Source organism: Calliphora vicina, chromosome 5 (genome assembly GCF_958450345.1).
Source record: "Calliphora vicina chromosome 5, idCalVici1.1, whole genome shotgun sequence".
Lineage (NCBI taxonomy): Eukaryota > Metazoa > Arthropoda > Insecta > Diptera > Calliphoridae > Calliphora > Calliphora vicina.
Genome location: NC_088784.1, coordinates 62530855 through 62550812, shown reverse-complemented (window position 1 = coordinate 62550812; position 19958 = coordinate 62530855). Strand labels below are relative to the sequence as shown.

Here is a 19958-nt window from a genome sequence, read left to right as displayed (position 1 = left end):
GACAACAATCTTCATGGAGTAATGCCTCCAATTCTTAGTCATCAAACTTTTTGGCTGACCTGCGCGATCTTTGTCTTGTCCGTGATCACCATAAGCTTTGGTGTGCTTCAGCTGTACTTTTTTTTAATGTTCAATAACTAAGTGAGAATAAATGACAGATATTTACCCTTCAAACTGACATAATAAAATACTCTTACTTGTTTATATTATGGTTTGCAAAATCAAGGAAGATTTCTTCTTATATTTTTAAAATATCGTTTTTTTTTAATATGTCAAGAAATATTGAATAGTTTTGCAATTTTAATGTGAATTATGCATCTTTTCGAATTGTTAGGCATTGTGAATTGTATAATGTTCTGAAGGAATGTGAGGTATCTGACAGTGTCGAATGCTTTCGAATGCTTTGCCACGAGGATAGTCCACTTATAAGGGCTCTACTGGTTTAACATCTGTTGGATCCAAATAGCTATGTATGTCCTATACGATTGTCCAATCACGCTCCTTAATGACAGTTTGAAACTCGTTTGTAAGTACTCGACTATCCGCTCGCCAAGCCGAACAGCAGCCTCGAAGCGAGCGGTGACAATTTCAAGATATATCCAGACAAACGATTATGAGCAAGTGGTTAAAATATGGTAAAAAGCGATAGAATTTTACTATAACCTTGAACAATAACTTAAAAGAGGTCTGTGGCCATATAAATATATTTATACATATATATATACAAAATTATTTAAAATTTAGATTCGTTATTTGCTTAAATTAGTTTAAATTAGCCACCATCCCATATACTCCAACATTGTGATTGAAATCATAACATACTGTACCTGCGTTATCAATTTGACGCTTTTCGCGCTATAGTTAGCGCTTTACAATAACAAAAATCGCATTTTTCCAGTCAGCGCTTTTTTGGAAAAACGGGTTAGATTCTTGAGTTGAAATTGAAATTTTTTATCTTATGACTAAGTGCCGATTTACACCATGATTTTTACGACGTCGATTTTTCTTAATTCTCTTTTGATTTTTTGAGTTTGTGGATAAGAGGGCTGGAGCGACGTCATAAAAATCATGGTGCAAATCGGCACTAAGTCCCCTTTTACAATGCAGAAATTGAAAGGCAAACATACGAAGTTTGTTGGCGACGGGTTGAAGAGGCAGAGTGTGTAGTACACGACCATCTGAACTAGAAATTTCGCAGTTTTTATGTTGTTGCTTCATATCATTTTTCCAACATCAATGTTTAAATGCATTTGACAATGTAAATATTCACACAGCGCAAAAGAACGAAAAAGGAAACGAAAAATTCCTGTCTGTCTATTAATTTCGCAATTGTAAAAGGTTTAGGCAAGTTCAAAAGACAATGAGAAAAATGTCTGCCTTTCAATTTCTGCATTGTAAAAGGGGACTAACTAGTAAGGCAAATTGGTCGACTTTTAATGTTTTCCTTTAGACATGTCATGGTTGGGACTAATTAAAATAATTGAGAACAATAAAATCAGAAGAAAACTTAGTTTCCAATTTCAGATTACTATAATACAAACATTTCTTAACTGTTAACAAAGTATCTCATATGAAATCAATATTCAATATATTCAATATCTTTTGAGGTTCAGCACGGCGCGTTTTTATCATAAATAGTTTGCATCACTGTACTATACCGTACATAGAATTAGAAAGAATGGAAAAATAATGGTGTTTGTGATTTTTATAGCTTTAATATATAAAGCATCCTTTAGGCGGTGCTTTTTTTTTAGGGGCGGAGAACTTTAAATTGCCAGAAGGGTTTCGGTGACATCTGATTTGACAGTTCTCGATTGTTTTGAGGTTAGTGTGGTTTGGTAATTTATCGTGTATAGACTCACGCCTGAGCAACATTTGCAAATTATTCAAATTTATTTTGAAAATTAAAGTTGAAGTCGACAAACTCATCGGGCATCACTTGTATTTTATGATGCTCATAATCGTCCATCAGATCGGTTTATTTGAGAAACTATAGATCGTTTTCGCAATACGTTTACGCATAACGATAATGCGCATCCCGAAATACGCTGTAGGTGCGCACAGGAAACATCGCTCCATCTATATGTCTTCACAAATAACGGTTGTCAGAACGTTACATACAACTGTGAGCGGTATAGAGACATGCTGGTTTCAGCAGGCGATACAATCTATTTACTGAGAAAAACATATGGCGGACGAACAATTTCAAGAAATGGAACTGTTAACTGGCCAACTCGTTCATGTTATTTGACGCCATTAGATTATTTTCTCCCAGGTCTATGCAGATAAATCAGAAACGATCGAGCACTTGGAAGCGAATATTCGACGCTTCATTGCCGAAAAATTGCCTGAATTACTTAGAAGGCTGTGTGAAAATTGGACCTCCAGGTTACGCCATGCAAGCGATAGCAGCGGCGGCCACATGCCAGATATATTATTTAAACAAAAATCTATAAAATTATCTAATTAATACAGCAAATTTGGATGGATATTAAAAACGTTTTTTTCAGTTTCATTTCAATTTAAAGTTCACCGCCTCTATAAAAATACCCTTTATTATTTATGGTCGCTGCTGCGGCAGGTTTTATTTTAAAGAGGCATAAACAAAAACAGTTAGTTGCTGGCTTCTTCAGCAAATCGTGGTAATTATTTTTCTCCATATTCGTACTAGAGTGTAAATAAATATAAATAAACATTTTGTTGTTTATTTGAAATGAGAAACGTGCAATAATTATCTTTATACAAGATTTATTGTACAATGTTGACGTAAATTTGTATCTTATCGATTTAATTAATCGTGTTAATAACGCTTTATAGACCAATTTCGATTTGATTTAGGTATTTTGCAAAGTTACAAACATTTAAATATTGCATGTTTCATCCAATAACAAGAAGCAGATAGAGAGCAAGAGGAGCTGAAAATTAAAAACAAATTTTAAATGCGTTATTTTATTACAATATAATCTCCAAATAAAATTCGTTTATTTTAGTAATATGTGTATTTCGAGTGCCCTACTTTGTGCATAAACGTATTGAAAATATATCTGATTTCACAAATCGGTGACAAATTAGAAAGCTGTTTTGGGTTAGAAACTCAAAAATAATATTCTCTTTAAAGAAATTATAGTCGAAGTGCCTAATATGAACATTTATGTAACGTTCAGCAAACAATTATTTTTGTCCTAAAAAACGTCTGTAATATGCAAAAAAAAAACTCACTTTTCAAGCCAAGCCGCTGTGAAGCCTCCTATAAAAACTCATTTCTAATCACTAGTGTTGAATTTTTGAACCTTTTCTGGAAACCCTTCCATTAAATTTTCTATAGAGCTTTCTGCCACTTTGTTCGAATAGGTAGACCATATCCGTTTAAAATCTTCCACACTTTTGGACACCTTTTTGTGCTCATCAATTCTTTTTAACAAGAGCCCAATATCTCTGCACTGGCCTTAGCTCCGGGCAATTTGGAGATTTGCCTATCTTGGTACAAATATCACATTATTGTTCTTATACAACTCAGAACCTATCTTACCATAGTGACAGGATGCCAAATCAGGCCAAAAATAAGTGAAAACATTAAGAAGTCTTATGAATGGAAGCAACTTTTTGTAAACATTCCTTGATGAAAATTACGGTATTTAAAGAACCCTTTATAACAAATGTTTGGCTTCTTTTGGCGCAACTGCATATTGCTTGCCATACCAAGAACTTTTTGGGAAAATTTTCAGCTTCTGGCTACTAAACTTTTCTACAACATTCCCTCGAGCATCAGCAACATAAAAATATTGACCCGGACTCTGCGAAAAATTTTCCATACGTACGTTTCGTCATATTATACAGCAGGTATATTTTTTGTATAAAATTTGACTTCAATTTTCGTAATCTGTCTTTGGCCTCTAAATTTTTAGCAGAGTTCCTGTCAGGAACTTTTTGTACCTTGTAGGTTTTTAAACTTCCATTGGCTTTAACTTTTCGTATCAAATGGTCCGAGTACTGAGCTAACCGGACTGCTTTCCTACCGAATATGTTGGGAGCACTTTTGAAAATGCTGTCTATTTATTGGCTTTAGAAACATCATGTGGACCATTCCTTAAACATGAACCAGGTTTTCTAACAACGGACATGTTCTCCCTATACTCTTTAATAACAATGGAATCAGTTTGACGACAGACCTTGATTATTTGGCGAACATTTTGTAGGACCAAGTTGGGTTTTCTTGAAAATATTTAATAATTTTAGTACGCACTTTTTTCTCGTCACTCATTTTGCATTTTGCTTTGCAAAGGTAACTTGATCACAAAAATAAAAATCAAATAATACTTGGGTTAAAAGTTTTAATGAAAAACGTGTGTTAAGGTTTTTTCGATCTCAGTCCTTATGAGTTCAACGAAAAATCACTGTTATTTATGAATCGATTTCGATGTCTTTTTCAATACATACAATTCAGAAAGTATTTATCTGTTATATAGGAGTTTCCTAATCATTTATGGGTAGATTTTGCGGATTTTCAGTACCAACATTTTCATAAATATGGGCCTTTTCGGAAATGCATCACTGCGCTGCATCTGATGCGCAGTACATTCTAAAATGCAAAAGTTGCCAACACTGTAAATGTCATGAGTTCTAAAAAGCAACAGTGAAACATATGATGCGCAAAAATCCATCAAACAAGCATCACAAAAATGGCTGATGCATTGTCTGCGCATCAGCATCAGCTAATTTGCATGAGCATCGCAAACTAATCACAGATGCGCATCAAATGCAGCGCAGTGATGCATTTCCGAAAAGGCCCTATATCTGATAATTGATTGCACATGTGCAACCCTAGGTTGTCTGGGGCTTAGAAAAACAAATTTCAACCAACACACGGAAATCGACTCCTCTATACATAACGATCCAGAATATACATATATACTTTATAGGGTTGCGAATGAATCGTGTAGAAAACTAACTAAATAAAAATAAATATATAAATGTACACCAAATTTCCTTCTATTTTTGACCAGATATACGCCTACCATGATAAATGTCCACTGTAGGGTGATGACAGATCTGACTAGATTGTCAATATTTATTTTCATTTCTCTTTCGTAAATAAAACAAAAGGTTGCATGCACATTGTTGTATTAATTGTTTAACCTTATCTTATCGAATACAAATTTACTCCTATTTTATTACTTCGGCTCTGTTCATATCGCAACATACACAAAAAACGTCTGATGCGTACAATTTTGACCTCTGCTGTTTCCCTCAGCCAATATGAACGAATTCGAATGCAAACATATTGAAATCAACTTTAACATACAATATTTCAATTCAATCTAAGACTGCAACGTTAAAACATCTGTGTAGTATTCATTCCAAATAGTGTTAAGTTAACGCAAAATTGTGACTTAAGAATTCTCATTAATTTTAAATTTTAATTAAGTATAAATAAATAAAAACACACAAAGCAACATGACAAGTGAAATGAACCATATTGATCCTAATACCTCTACACTAATTATTTGCATAATGTTTGGCGTTGTTTTTACTATCTTTATCGTTGTGCTGTGTAGATCATATATAAAGAAGAGAAAACGGAGTGTGGATACAGTATTTCCAAAAAGTAAGAGAATTTATTAAAGTAATTCATACAAAAATTATAGTAATTCATACAAAAATTAAAGTAATTCATACAAAAATAGTTTATTAAACTCAGAAATTTATATAGAATTTTCAGGTTTTAAAAAAATATGTTACGATTATATTGATGCCTTAATATAAAAAGACCCTAACTCGTGTTTTTTTTTTGTAAGTCCAGATTTTCGTTTATTTCGATAAAAGGTCCGGTCATATATGTATCGTAATTAGCCAAAAAAATCCCGACTTAAAAAACACGAATTAGGGCCTTTTTATATTAAGGCATCGATATATAACTATATTTGGGAGATTATCTATCTTCTATCTATATATATAAAAATGGATGTTTGTATGTGGATATGTATGTATGTATGTATGTATGTTCCGAATGAACTCAAAAACGACTGGACAGATTTTAATGAAATTTTCAGCGAATCTTCAGAATAGACTGGCGGGTAACACTGTAAAGTTAGATTTTTGATTTTCGGTCTGTGGGCGGAGGGGCGTGGCAAAATAAAATTTTTACATTATACCGCTAATACCATCTATATATATAAAAAACTTCTGGACCGATTTTGATGAAATTTTCAGGGAATCTTCAGAATAGCCCAGCAGGTAACACCGTATAGTCCGATTTTTGATATTCGGTCTGTGGGCGGAGAGGTGTGTAAAAATCAAGTTTTTACATTATACCGCTAATGCCATTCTATATATATAAAAATGGATGTTTATATGTGGATATGTATGTATGTATGTATGTATGTATGTATGTATGTATGTATGTATGTTCCGAATGAACTCAAAAACGACTGGACAGATTTTAATGAAATTTTCAGCGAATCTTCAGAATAGACTGGCGGGTAACACTGTAAAGTTAGATTTTTGATTTTCGGTCTGTGGGCGGAGGGGCGTGGCAAAATAAAATTTTTACATTATACCGCTAATACCATCTATATATATAAAAAACTTCTGGACCGATTTTGATGAAATTTTCAGGGAATCTTCAGAATAGCCCAGCAGGTAACACCGTATAGTCCGATTTTTGATATTCGGTCTGTGGGCGGAGAGGTGTGTAAAAATCAAGTTTTTACATTATACCGCTAATGCCATCTATATATATAAAAATGGATGTTTGTATGTGGATATGTATGTATGTATGTATGTTCCGAATGAACTCAAAAACGACTGGACAGATTTTAATGAAATTTTCAGCGAATCTTCAGAATAGACTGGCGGGTAACACTGTAAAGTTAGATTTTTGATTTTCGGTCTGTGGGCGGAGGGGCGTGGCAAAATAAAATTTTTACATTATACCGCTAATACCATCTATATATATAAAAAACTTCTGGACCGATTTTGATGAAATTTTCAGGGAATCTTCAGAATAGCCCAGCAGGTAACACCGTATAGTCCGATTTTTGATATTCGGTCTGTGGGCGGAGAGGTGTGTAAAAATCAAGTTTTTACATTATACCGCTAATGCCATTCTATATATATAAAAATGGATGTTTATATGTGGATATGTATGTATGTATGTATGTATGTATGTATGTATGTTCCGAATGAACTCAAAAACGACTGGACAGATTTTAATGAAATTTTCAGCGAATCTTCAGAATAGACTGGCGGGTAACACTGTAAAGTTAGATTTTTGATTTTCGGTCTGTGGGCGGAGGGGCGTGGCAAAATAAAATTTTTACATTATACCGCTAATACCATCTATATATATAAAAAACTTCTGGACCGATTTTGATGAAATTTTCAGGGAATCTTCAGAATAGCCCAGCAGGTAACACCGTATAGTCCGATTTTTGATATTCGGTCTGTGGGCGGAGAGGTGTGTAAAAATCAAGTTTTTACATTATACCGCTAATGCCATTCTATATATATAAAAATGGATGTTTATATGTGGATATGTATGTATGTATGTATGTATGTATGTATGTATGTATGTATGTATGTATGTATGTTCCGAATGAACTCAAAAACGACTGGACAGATTTTAATGAAATTTTCAGCGAATCTTCAGAATAGACTGGCGGGTAACACTGTAAAGTTAGATTTTTGATTTTCGGTCTGTGGGCGGAGGGGCGTGGCAAAATAAAATTTTTACATTATACCGCTAATACCATCTATATATATAAAAAACTTCTGGACCGATTTTGATGAAATTTTCAGGGAATCTTCAGAATAGCCCAGCAGGTAACACCGTATAGTCCGATTTTTGATATTCGGTCTGTGGGCGGAGAGGTGTGTAAAAATCAAGTTTTTACATTATACCGCTAATGCCATCTATCTATATATATAAAAATGGATGTTTGTATGTGGATATGTATGTATGTATGTATGTATGTTCCGAATGAACTCAAAAACGACTGGACAGATTTTAATGAAATTTTCAGCGAATCTTCAGAATAGACTGGCGGGTAACACTGTAAAGTTAGATTTTTGATTTTCGGTCTGTGGGCGGAGGGGCGTGGCAAAATAAAATTTTTACATTATACCGCTAATACCATCTATATATATAAAAAACTTCTGGACCGATTTTGATGAAATTTTCAGGGAATCTTCAGAATAGCCCAGCAGGTAACACCGTATAGTCCGATTTTTGATATTCGGTCTGTGGGCGGAGAGGTGTGTAAAAATCAAGTTTTTACATTATACCGCTAATGCCATTCTATATATATAAAAATGGATGTTTATATGTGGATATGTATGTATGTATGTATGTATGTATGTATGTATGTATGTATGTATGTTCCGAATGAACTCAAAAACGACTGGACAGATTTTAATGAAATTTTCAGCGAATCTTCAGAATAGACTGGCGGGTAACACTGTAAAGTTAGATTTTTGATTTTCGGTCTGTGGGCGGAGGGGCGTGGCAAAATAAAATTTTTACATTATACCGCTAATACCATCTATATATATAAAAAACTTCTGGACCGATTTTGATGAAATTTTCAGGGAATCTTCAGAATAGCCCAGCAGGTAACACCGTATAGTCCGATTTTTGATATTCGGTCTGTGGGCGGAGAGGTGTGTAAAAATCAAGTTTTTACATTATACCGCTAATGCCATCTATATATATAAAAATGGATGTTTGTATGTGGATATGTATGTATGTATGTATGTTCCGAATGAACTCAAAAACGACTGGACAGATTTTAATGAAATTTTCAGCGAATCTTCAGAATAGACTGGCGGGTAACACTGTAAAGTTAGATTTTTGATTTTCGGTCTGTGGGCGGAGGGGCGTGGCAAAATAAAATTTTTACATTATACCGCTAATACCATCTATATATATAAAAAACTTCTGGACCGATTTTGATGAAATTTTCAGGGAATCTTCAGAATAGCCCAGCAGGTAACACCGTATAGTCCGATTTTTGATATTCGGTCTGTGGGCGGAGAGGTGTGTAAAAATCAAGTTTTTACATTATACCGCTAATGCCATTCTATATATATAAAAATGGATGTTTATATGTGGATATGTATGTATGTATGTATGTATGTATGTATGTATGTATGTATGTATGTTCCGAATGAACTCAAAAACGACTGGACAGATTTTAATGAAATTTTCAGCGAATCTTCAGAATAGACTGGCGGGTAACACTGTAAAGTTAGATTTTTGATTTTCGGTCTGTGGGCGGAGGGGCGTGGCAAAATAAAATTTTTACATTATACCGCTAATACCATCTATATATATAAAAAACTTCTGGACCGATTTTGATGAAATTTTCAGGGAATCTTCAGAATAGCCCAGCAGGTAACACCGTATAGTCCGATTTTTGATATTCGGTCTGTGGGCGGAGAGGTGTGTAAAAATCAAGTTTTTACATTATACCGCTAATGCCATTCTATATATATAAAAATGGATGTTTATATGTGGATATGTATGTATGTATGTATGTATGTATGTATGTATGTATGTATGTTCCGAATGAACTCAAAAACGACTGGACAGATTTTAATGAAATTTTCAGCGAATCTTCAGAATAGACTGGCGGGTAACACTGTAAAGTTAGATTTTTGATTTTCGGTCTGTGGGCGGAGGGGCGTGGCAAAATAAAATTTTTACATTATACCGCTAATACCATCTATATATATAAAAAACTTCTGGACCGATTTTGATGAAATTTTCAGGGAATCTTCAGAATAGCCCAGCAGGTAACACCGTATAGTCCGATTTTTGATATTCGGTCTGTGGGCGGAGAGGTGTGTAAAAATCAAGTTTTTACATTATACCGCTAATGCCATTATATATAAAAACAGATGTGTGTATATATGTTCCATATGGACTCAAAAACGGCTGGACCGATTTTGATAAAATTTTACGGAATCTTCAGAAAAGCATAGCGGGTAACAATGTAAATCATACTTTTATTATTACAATAAGTATGATGACTACAGGAATCACAAGGATGTACTGATTGGCGCAATAAACAAACATTACTTACATTGCAGCATTTTGAAGTTCCCTAAGGAATCCCCGGGAATGTGCTGTTCGAACGGTAAAGTTATTCTGCCACCAGTTATTGAGCCGTCTGAGCTATTTCTAAGTTACATTTCCTATTTTCAAACACTTCCTTCAAAATATCCAAAAGAACAACTCATGCTTTCAAATGACGTCGGTTTCATGCCCACCTTTAAAGTTCAAGGCCAAATGTACCACAGAATTTGATCCCGCTTCCCAAGTACGAAGTTCAAATTTATTTCACAGGATATTAAGCTACAGAAGCCGAACGCTATCAACGAACATGCGTGTGCATTTGCTGCAATACCCTTCTGCCGAAACTTTCTCAAAGCAATTGTCGGACATCGGAAATGGTAAAATTCCAATTGATCCCTCCACAAATGAGATTTCATTCCCGGACTTCTGCCAGATGGAAATGAATATTCAAGAAGTTGTCGACAAAGTATTCCCAAGTCTTACAACCAACTACAACAATTGGGATTGGCTGTGGGAACATGCAATTTTGGCACCAACAAATTATGATGTTAACAAGCTCAATAAGCAAATACAATTGAAACTGCCTGGTGAAACAATAAAATACAAATAGATTGACACAGTAATGAACGAAGAACAAGCCGTCGATTATCCTACTGAATTTTTGAATTTTTTGGAACCAGCCGGAATGCCACCATTTGTATTAATATGGAAGATGGGATCACCGACTTTGTCCGACACTGTATATTAAAATCGAGATGCAATATAATACAGATGTTTTCTAAGGGCCAGCAACGCGGACCGGGTTCAGCTAGTTATATATAAAAACAGATGTGTGTATATATGTTCCATATGGACTCAAAAACGGCTGGACCGATTTTGATAAAATTTTACGGAATCTTCAGAAAAGCATAGCGGGTAACAATGTAAATCATACTTTTATTATTACAATAAGTATGATGACTACAGGAATCACAAGGATGTACTGATTGGCGCAATAAACAAACATTACTTACATTGCAGCATTTTGAAGTTCCCTAAGGAATCCCCGGGAATGTGCTGTTCGAACGGTAAAGTTATTCTGCCACCAGTTATTGAGCCGTCTGAGCTATTTCTAAGTTACATTTCCTATTTTCAAACACTTCCTTCAAAATATCCAAAAGAACAACTCATGCTTTCAAATGACGTCGGTTTCATGCCCACCTTTAAAGTTCAAGGCCAAATGTACCACAGAATTTGATCCCGCTTCCCAAGTACGAAGTTCAAATTTATTTCACAGGATATTAAGCTACAGAAGCCGAACGCTATCAACGAACATGCGTGTGCATTTGCTGCAATACCCTTCTGCCGAAACTTTCTCAAAGCAATTGTCGGACATCGGAAATGGTAAAATTCCAATTGATCCCTCCACAAATGAGATTTCATTCCCGGACTTCTGCCAGATGGAAATGAATATTCAAGAAGTTGTCGACAAAGTATTCCCAAGTCTTACAACCAACTACAACAATTGGGATTGGCTGTGGGAACATGCAATTTTGGCACCAACAAATTATGATGTTAACAAGCTCAATAAGCAAATACAATTGAAACTGCCTGGTGAAACAATAAAATACAAATAGATTGACACAGTAATGAACGAAGAACAAGCCGTCGATTATCCTACTGAATTTTTGAATTTTTTGGAACCAGCCGGAATGCCACCATTTGTATTAATATGGAAGATGGGATCACCGACTTTGTCCGACACTGTATATTAAAATCGAGATGCAATATAATACAGATGTTTTCTAAGGGCCAGCAACGCGGACCGGGTTCAGCTAGTTATATATAAAAACAGATGTGTGTATATATGTTCCATATGGACTCAAAAACGGCTGGACCGATTTTGATAAAATTTTACGGAATCTTCAGAAAAGCATAGCGGGTAACAATGTAAATCATACTTTTATTATTACAATAAGTATGATGACTACAGGAATCACAAGGATGTACTGATTGGCGCAATAAACAAACATTACTTACATTGCAGCATTTTGAAGTTCCCTAAGGAATCCCCGGGAATGTGCTGTTCGAACGGTAAAGTTATTCTGCCACCAGTTATTGAGCCGTCTGAGCTATTTCTAAGTTACATTTCCTATTTTCAAACACTTCCTTCAAAATATCCAAAAGAACAACTCATGCTTTCAAATGACGTCGGTTTCATGCCCACCTTTAAAGTTCAAGGCCAAATGTACCACAGAATTTGATCCCGCTTCCCAAGTACGAAGTTCAAATTTATTTCACAGGATATTAAGCTACAGAAGCCGAACGCTATCAACGAACATGCGTGTGCATTTGCTGCAATACCCTTCTGCCGAAACTTTCTCAAAGCAATTGTCGGACATCGGAAATGGTAAAATTCCAATTGATCCCTCCACAAATGAGATTTCATTCCCGGACTTCTGCCAGATGGAAATGAATATTCAAGAAGTTGTCGACAAAGTATTCCCAAGTCTTACAACCAACTACAACAATTGGGATTGGCTGTGGGAACATGCAATTTTGGCACCAACAAATTATGATGTTAACAAGCTCAATAAGCAAATACAATTGAAACTGCCTGGTGAAACAATAAAATACAAATAGATTGACACAGTAATGAACGAAGAACAAGCCGTCGATTATCCTACTGAATTTTTGAATTTTTTGGAACCAGCCGGAATGCCACCATTTGTATTAATATGGAAGATGGGATCACCGACTTTGTCCGACACTGTATATTAAAATCGAGATGCAATATAATACAGATGTTTTCTAAGGGCCAGCAACGCGGACCGGGTTCAGCTAGTATATTATATATTAAAATAATTTAAACCACATATCACTGATCTGACCAGAAAAGATTCATCGAACATGGCGAAATATACAGTCTAATCATAAAATACAACATGCTGTGCGGTCAATTTTTGTGAATTCAATAGCGTCTCTTGAAATTCATGTGGATTTTGATCCAATAAGTTATATTGTTTATTAAGAAAGTCCTTGAGATGGATGGTCACTCAGATTCAGTAGTAGTTTTTAAACATTGCTGCTTCGTGGTTTTCACCTTTATCAAAATGTAAACCTTAACTAAAGTTTGGACATTGTCAGATCATAAACAATTTTAATGATGCATTTGTATTAAAAAAACAAATTTGTTTTATGTTTATTTGGATATATAAAAGAATGATGCGCCATTGTTGACGACAATTTTATCAGATTTTAAATTTGTCTGCAGCTCCTGTCGTATATTTTCTTTGAGAGCTTCCAGAGTCTGGCATGCACACATAAATCTTTGTTTAAAAAAAAACAAAGATTAATCAAATCCAGCGAAAAATCTTTATTATGACCCGAAAGTACAATCTCTGACATTAACTTCTTAAACATAAACTTTTTCCAGCATTGCTACCGGATTCTCACGAATTACGTGAGTAATATTGGCTTCCAAAGTCTTAAATCGTAGCTTTCTTATCGAAGAAGACTTCACATAACCCGAAAAAGTTTGATATCACTCGATCTAGGCGGCCAGTTGATAGTTTCGTAACGCGAAGTTAGCTGCTGCGATCGGAAGGTCGATGATGCAGTTTCCATTCCCTGGAAATATTAAAAAAGTCAGGGGAATTTTTTAATACTAAATGAAGCAAAAAAACCAGAAAAATTTTGTAAATAATCGGTAAAAATTAAATAATGAATACAATTTTATTAAAATTCGTAGGAGATTTCGGGAATTTAAGAATAATCTATATTTCCCAAATCTATTAATACTATACATATGTATGTATTTTATCAATTGGCTAGCAACTACTCATGTACAAAACTTTGTAGCTGCAGACGTTTTTGACACAATTTGTATGTTATAAATAATTAAATTAATTAAACGTCTCCTAAAAGTATGTTAAATACAATCATAATAAAATCCTAATATCTTATCATAATTACGTCAAGCTTGCAGACTATTTTAATAAATATTCGTACATACATGATCATACATACAACTTGTACAATTCCATATTTGTACTAAATATAGTACGCGTCACCAGACAGATGAAAGTTCATTTCTTTTAGAATAATAAATTTTTATTTTTAACCCTTTCAGACATTAAATAGAATTAGTTGAGATAGAAAACTGAAAAAAGAAAACTTTAGTGTAAGCAAATTTGAGGCTGTTAATTAAGAATATTAAGTCAAATTACAGGTAAATCGTCACACCTGCTTGCCAGGTGTGGTCAAATATATTGGAAGAAGTTTCTTAAAGTTTCATAAATAAATTTTAAAAAATGAATGTAATTAATTACAATTAATACACAAATATCTAAACTAATTCTCAATTAATACTTACACGTTTTTTTAGATTTTAAAATAATGTAATTATCAATTTAAACTGGCACTGAATATTACTATGTCTAACACATAATTATGGAACGCCAACGAACTTATGAAAATAACTTAATTCAACAAAAACCAATGAAAAATTAGATGTTTAAATCACATACATATGTATATATACAATCTAGTAAACACTCTTTTGATAACGCTATTAATTGTAAAAATCTATCCATTTGCGTCAACGCTACATGACTTTTAAAGGAAAAACCCAACTGTCTAATATATTGGACAAAATGTCTGAAAGGGTTAACAGAATTTTCATAAATGAGTGCTAGCATGAGTTGTATATTATTATTTTATAATTTACTAGTAAGAAGGTGTGTTTAATAATAAAGTTTACCATGACGTTTCTATTTGAGTTGTGCACCGCTCTCTACTAAAATAATCTCTTAATTGATTCATAATCTCTTAAACTTAAGCGATATTGTGTTGGCATATTAAATTTTCTTCATTTCACTCTCAGAAATTACATTTCCACAAATAGATATGCATATACGTCATAAAAAACTGAACTTTTAAAATGTAAACTCTTTTAAACTGTAACGCCCATTAACACGAAATCTGGTTATGCCTTAACTAATAATTATACTGTCGTTTAAAATTATTTTTGTATGAAAACTGTCAGTTAACAGGAAAAAACTATGGAGGAAAAATTTTAGTTTGTTTGAGGAGAACATTTCTCAAAATTTTTGTCCCTCGTTGAATATTTGGTGAGCTTTTCACCATAGTGAACAAATAAGTACTCCACTACACACAATTCCTCAATAGTATTTTAATTCAAAATAGACCAGGATACCTTGATTTAATGCCACCCACCTTCTACAGCGGACTACGTGCAGAGTAGCAAGTCGTAACGATGATCGGCGCTGCCACCGAAACCATTTGGCTGGGTCGATTTCTAATAGTACATTTTAGGAAATTTAATAATGTTTTGGTGCAAATTTTCACCCGATCGGAAGTCATCGATTTCAAAAGTTGGTTCACTTGATATGAAATCCTCCATATACTATATTTCTAATATATCTAATTAAAATACATATTTCTTGTAAACTTTACATTCAACTGGTTAGTCATTTACAATAATCTTAGCAAGACAAATATAAAAAAATAAAAGAAAAAAGTGTGCAGTTACAACTAATTGCTCAACATTGCGGGTATTTGTTTGTTTGTTTATAATATTTTGTCCATTGTTCAAATTTTATTTGTTTAAAATAGAAAATATCTTTAAAAATGTCGATGCCAACAGTTGGAATAGTAATGTTTAGTTTAGTGTTCACTTTCATATTAGTCGGTTGGATTTTGGTATTAATAAACTGGTGTAGACATTGTTATAACTATTGGAATCGTACGAATTTGTCAGGTATGTAAAATATGATCTGTACATATGTTTTTTATCTATAAAAGCTTATAAAGGGTAGAGAAATGAGTACAAATAAGTACTCCAGTACTTATGGAAAAAAAAAATACTTCTTAATTCCATTTTCAAAATCAAATTAAAGTTTATCTTTTAACCATTCCGTTAATGAATTCATTACGAATTAATTCATAGGCTTAATTCCTTTGTACTTCAAACGTATGGAATTAATTCCGTTGAGAATTCATTCTTTATCAAGTGTGTTTTTTATAAAGCAGATAACTTTAAATCACCAAATGTGTGGCGCGAAAAATTATCCTGAGGGTTAAATTTCTGTTGGATTTGAATCTTGGATTGGATAGACACAAGTTTAATGGCTGAGCACTACGCTGCATAGGGATGAGTATTATCGTTAAGAGTAAACGTATAGCGAAAACGATGGGTTGGGTACTACATAATAACACAAATATTACGTCAGTGATGACAACTAGTAAATACTAAAATCCTACTTTTTCAATTTTCAAATTTTATCAGGCAATGTAAAATTTGTTTCTGTTCAGAGGTAGTATTAATATACATTTGTATATGCCAGGAAAAAATGTATTAGTTTCACAACTAGTTCTAGAACGCATACGTATACGTTGTTAGGCATTGGTACCTTGGATTTGTCATCATCGGAACTATTTATGTATTAATATGACCATTGTTTTGTCGGTTTAATGGAATTTCATATTTTCTTCTAAAACTCTACTATGTTTAATTGATAATTCAAAGATTCCAATTTGTGAAAGACTCATTTCTTGGAAACTACAATAACAACTATATTCAATATCAAATCTGTCATATTTGATTTATATTTATTATTGAATCGTTTACTAATGAGTAAATGTGATGTAAGTATATTGTTATATAATAATAATATTACGTAAAAACTGTTAAATTAAAGTTTGTTGTTTTTGTATAAATTTATATTTAATTCAATAAACTTTCAAACATTAAAAATAATTTTGAAAATTAGATGCAAATTTTAAAGAAAAGCTACAAAATATATAAATGCCTAATGGCGTTTTCTTTTCTGGCATAAATGATGCCTTTATTCTGCCTTTTACCCTTTTCTGTGTTATTTTCTAAAAGAAATGTAGTTTGGTAAGGGTATAACGTGTTCTTTTCAAATAATGTTGCCCTAAAACCCCGTTTCACCCTTAATTTTATCAAAGGGTTAGAAATGCAGCACTTTTTAAACAGCAAAATGTATAGTTTTGCAACATTTAGAAGGAACATAAAAGAAAATTGCATAAAAAATAAAAATGTAAAACATTATGAGGATATGGGTAATCTTTAATAAATGGTACAAAATATGATGGCAACATTTTGTGTCAGAAATGAAAACGCTATAAGAAATTCATCAGACAAAAAATAGCACCAGTAACAATTATTATGGTTTGTAACGTTCTTAACACGTTATTATTAAAAGTAAAATATTGCTGCCTTTTGTTTTTGTATTTTTTGGCAATAAAGATCCTAAAATTTTGAAAATTTTGTATCGAACAAATATATTTGTTCATTCCCCAAAATAAATTCTTAAATATTTGTCTGTCCTTTTACACTTTTTGTGACTCTTGGCCATCTATTTTTAATAAAATTCTGTTTGGGGTTATCGTATCCTGTGCAACCACATTGACCTTTCAGCTTGAAACCCAAATTTATATCAATTTATCATTCCATAGATCATTCCTAAGGTCATAATTTCTTTGATTTATATCTTAGTATGATTTTATCAAGCATTTGATCATTTAAGATTGAAATATTTATTCCATATATTCAATATATTCTTCGAATGTTATAGTGGAAAAACCACGATCAAACTATAATTTTAAAATCTGTTTGTTTGTAAGATAAGATGAATATATTATCTTAAATTTTGGTTGAAATTCGATTCGGAGGTCATTCTATAGAAGTCAGATATCAAACAATATAATTTGTTTAATTATTTGACCAAGAAGTGTTTTGGTACTTGAATGTTGAAAAATAGTAATGCGAATTTGGAAATTTTACCTTTAATAGAGGATGTTATATTGTTATTGGTGAAACTTTTATAGGATTTAAATAATTTAAATTTTATTCTTATAATGGTCAGCGAATAACTGACCACCGTGCATAACATAAATGCCTGATTTTCGAAACGGTGGGCCAAGAGTGTTATGATTAAACCGCTAATCGCTGGTTTCGCTTATCAACGCAATGTAATACCATTTCTAAATATCATATTATTAATTATTTAGGCTCAAGTTCATTAAATTGATTTCCTTAGAAATACAATTTATTCTATTAAATTTTCATAATTCTAAAGGTATTTAAATCATTAAATCATTTATAGACGGCAATACTGAGTATTAATATTTGTCAAAAACTCAAGTGTATTAGATTTTCAAAAAATACAAATTATTTTTTTGATTTACGGTCGGTATTCAAAATTTGTTTAAAACAATTCAAAAACTTTTTATTTTCATAAGGAGTGAGATCGAAAAATTCTTAACATACATATATGTTTATAAAAAAGAAACCACTAAACTTACAGCTTTAATTTTTTTTTTATTTGATTGAAATTATTATTACAATTTACAAAAAAAATTATTTTTATAGTTTTAATCACTAGTGATGAAATTTTGAACCTTTTTCGGAAACCCTTCCATTAACGTTTTTATAGTGCTTTCTGTCACTTTGCTCGAACATGTAGTCCATCTCCGTTTAAAATCTACCACACTTTTGGACACCTTTTTTGTACTCTTCAATTCTCTTTTAACAAGAGCCCAATATCTCTCCACTGGCCTTAGCTCCGGGCAGTTTGGAGGATTTGCCTCTCTTGGTACAAATACCACATTATTGTTCTTGTACCACTCAAGGGCTTGTTTGCCATAGTGACAGGATGCCAAGTCAGGCCAAAAATAAGTGGACACATTATGAAGTCTTATGAATGGAAGCAGCCTTTTTTGTAAACATTCCTTGATGTAAATTTCGGTATTTATAGAGCCCGTTGTAACAAATGAGTGGCTTCTTTTGCCGCAACTGCATATTGCTTGCCATACCAAGAACTTTCTGGGAAATTTTGTCTGCTTTTGGGTCCTAAACTTTTCTTCAACATTCCCTCGAGCATCAGCAACATAAAATTTTTGACCTGGAAGTTGCGAAAAATCTGCCAGAACATACGTTTCGTCATCCATTATGCAGCAAGAATATTTTTTTATAAAACTTGACTTCAATTTCCGTGCTCTGTTTTTGGCCTCTAAATTTTTAGTAGCGTTCCTGTCAGGAACTTTTTGAGCCTTGTATGTTTTTAAACCTGCATTAGCTTTAACTTTTCGTACCAAATAGTCCGAGCACTGAGCTAACCGGGCTGCTTTCCTACCGGATGTGTTGGGAGCTCTTTTGAAAATGCGTTCTATTTTTTTGGCTTTAGAAACATCATGTGGACCATTCCTTCTACCTGAACCAGGTTTTCTATCAACTGACAAGTTCTCCCGGTACTGTTTAATAACATTGGAAACAGTTTGACGGCAGACCTTTGGCTTGGCCAACTTTTTGTAAGACCAAGTTGGGTTTTGTTGAAAATATTTAATAATTTCAGTACGCACTTTTTTCTGGTCACTCATTTTAATCAGATTAACAAAAAAATTAATATAATTGACATTACACATAATAACTGACATGTTTTTCAAAGGTAACTTGATCAAAAAAAAATTCAAATAATACTTGGGTTAAAAAATGTAATGAAAAACGTGTGTTAAGAATTTTTCGATCTCACTCCTTATGTATCGGGTATGTATTTTTAAATACAAATACGGCAAACTAAAATGTCAAGAAAATATAAAATAAAAATAAAGTTTGCACAAAAATATCAATCAACAAAGAAATAAAATATTTGTAATACTACCGTGTAAACAAGAAATGTTTTTTCGATACGATTTATTGACATATCGAATGATTTCAATAATATTTTAAATTTGAAAAGTGTTAATACTGAGTATTGCCGTCTATAAATACCTTAAAGAATACTGAAAAAGTTATATTTAGACACACGGCAGAATGGATGCATTTTCGGGGTTAGCCACCACCCCCTCCCTCATCAGC

General features: G+C 33.0%; 1 protein-coding gene across 3 annotated transcripts in view; it reads left to right on the top strand.

Moving 5' to 3' along the window:
- Positions 1–19958, top strand: part of LOC135961899 (ESX-1 secretion-associated protein EspI) — a 53995-nt gene that overhangs the window by 7584 nt on the left and 26453 nt on the right. Inside the window, exon 1 of one of the 3 annotated variants that reach the window (XM_065513538.1) lies at positions 5363–5605. The exons of the other annotated variants lie outside the window; for them this stretch is intronic. Coding sequence (XP_065369610.1) covers positions 5455–5605 — 151 coding nt within the window. The 5' untranslated portion in view covers positions 5363–5454. Of the gene's footprint in view, positions 1–5362; positions 5606–19958 lie in introns of those variants that run through there. 3 annotated transcript variants of the gene reach the window in all.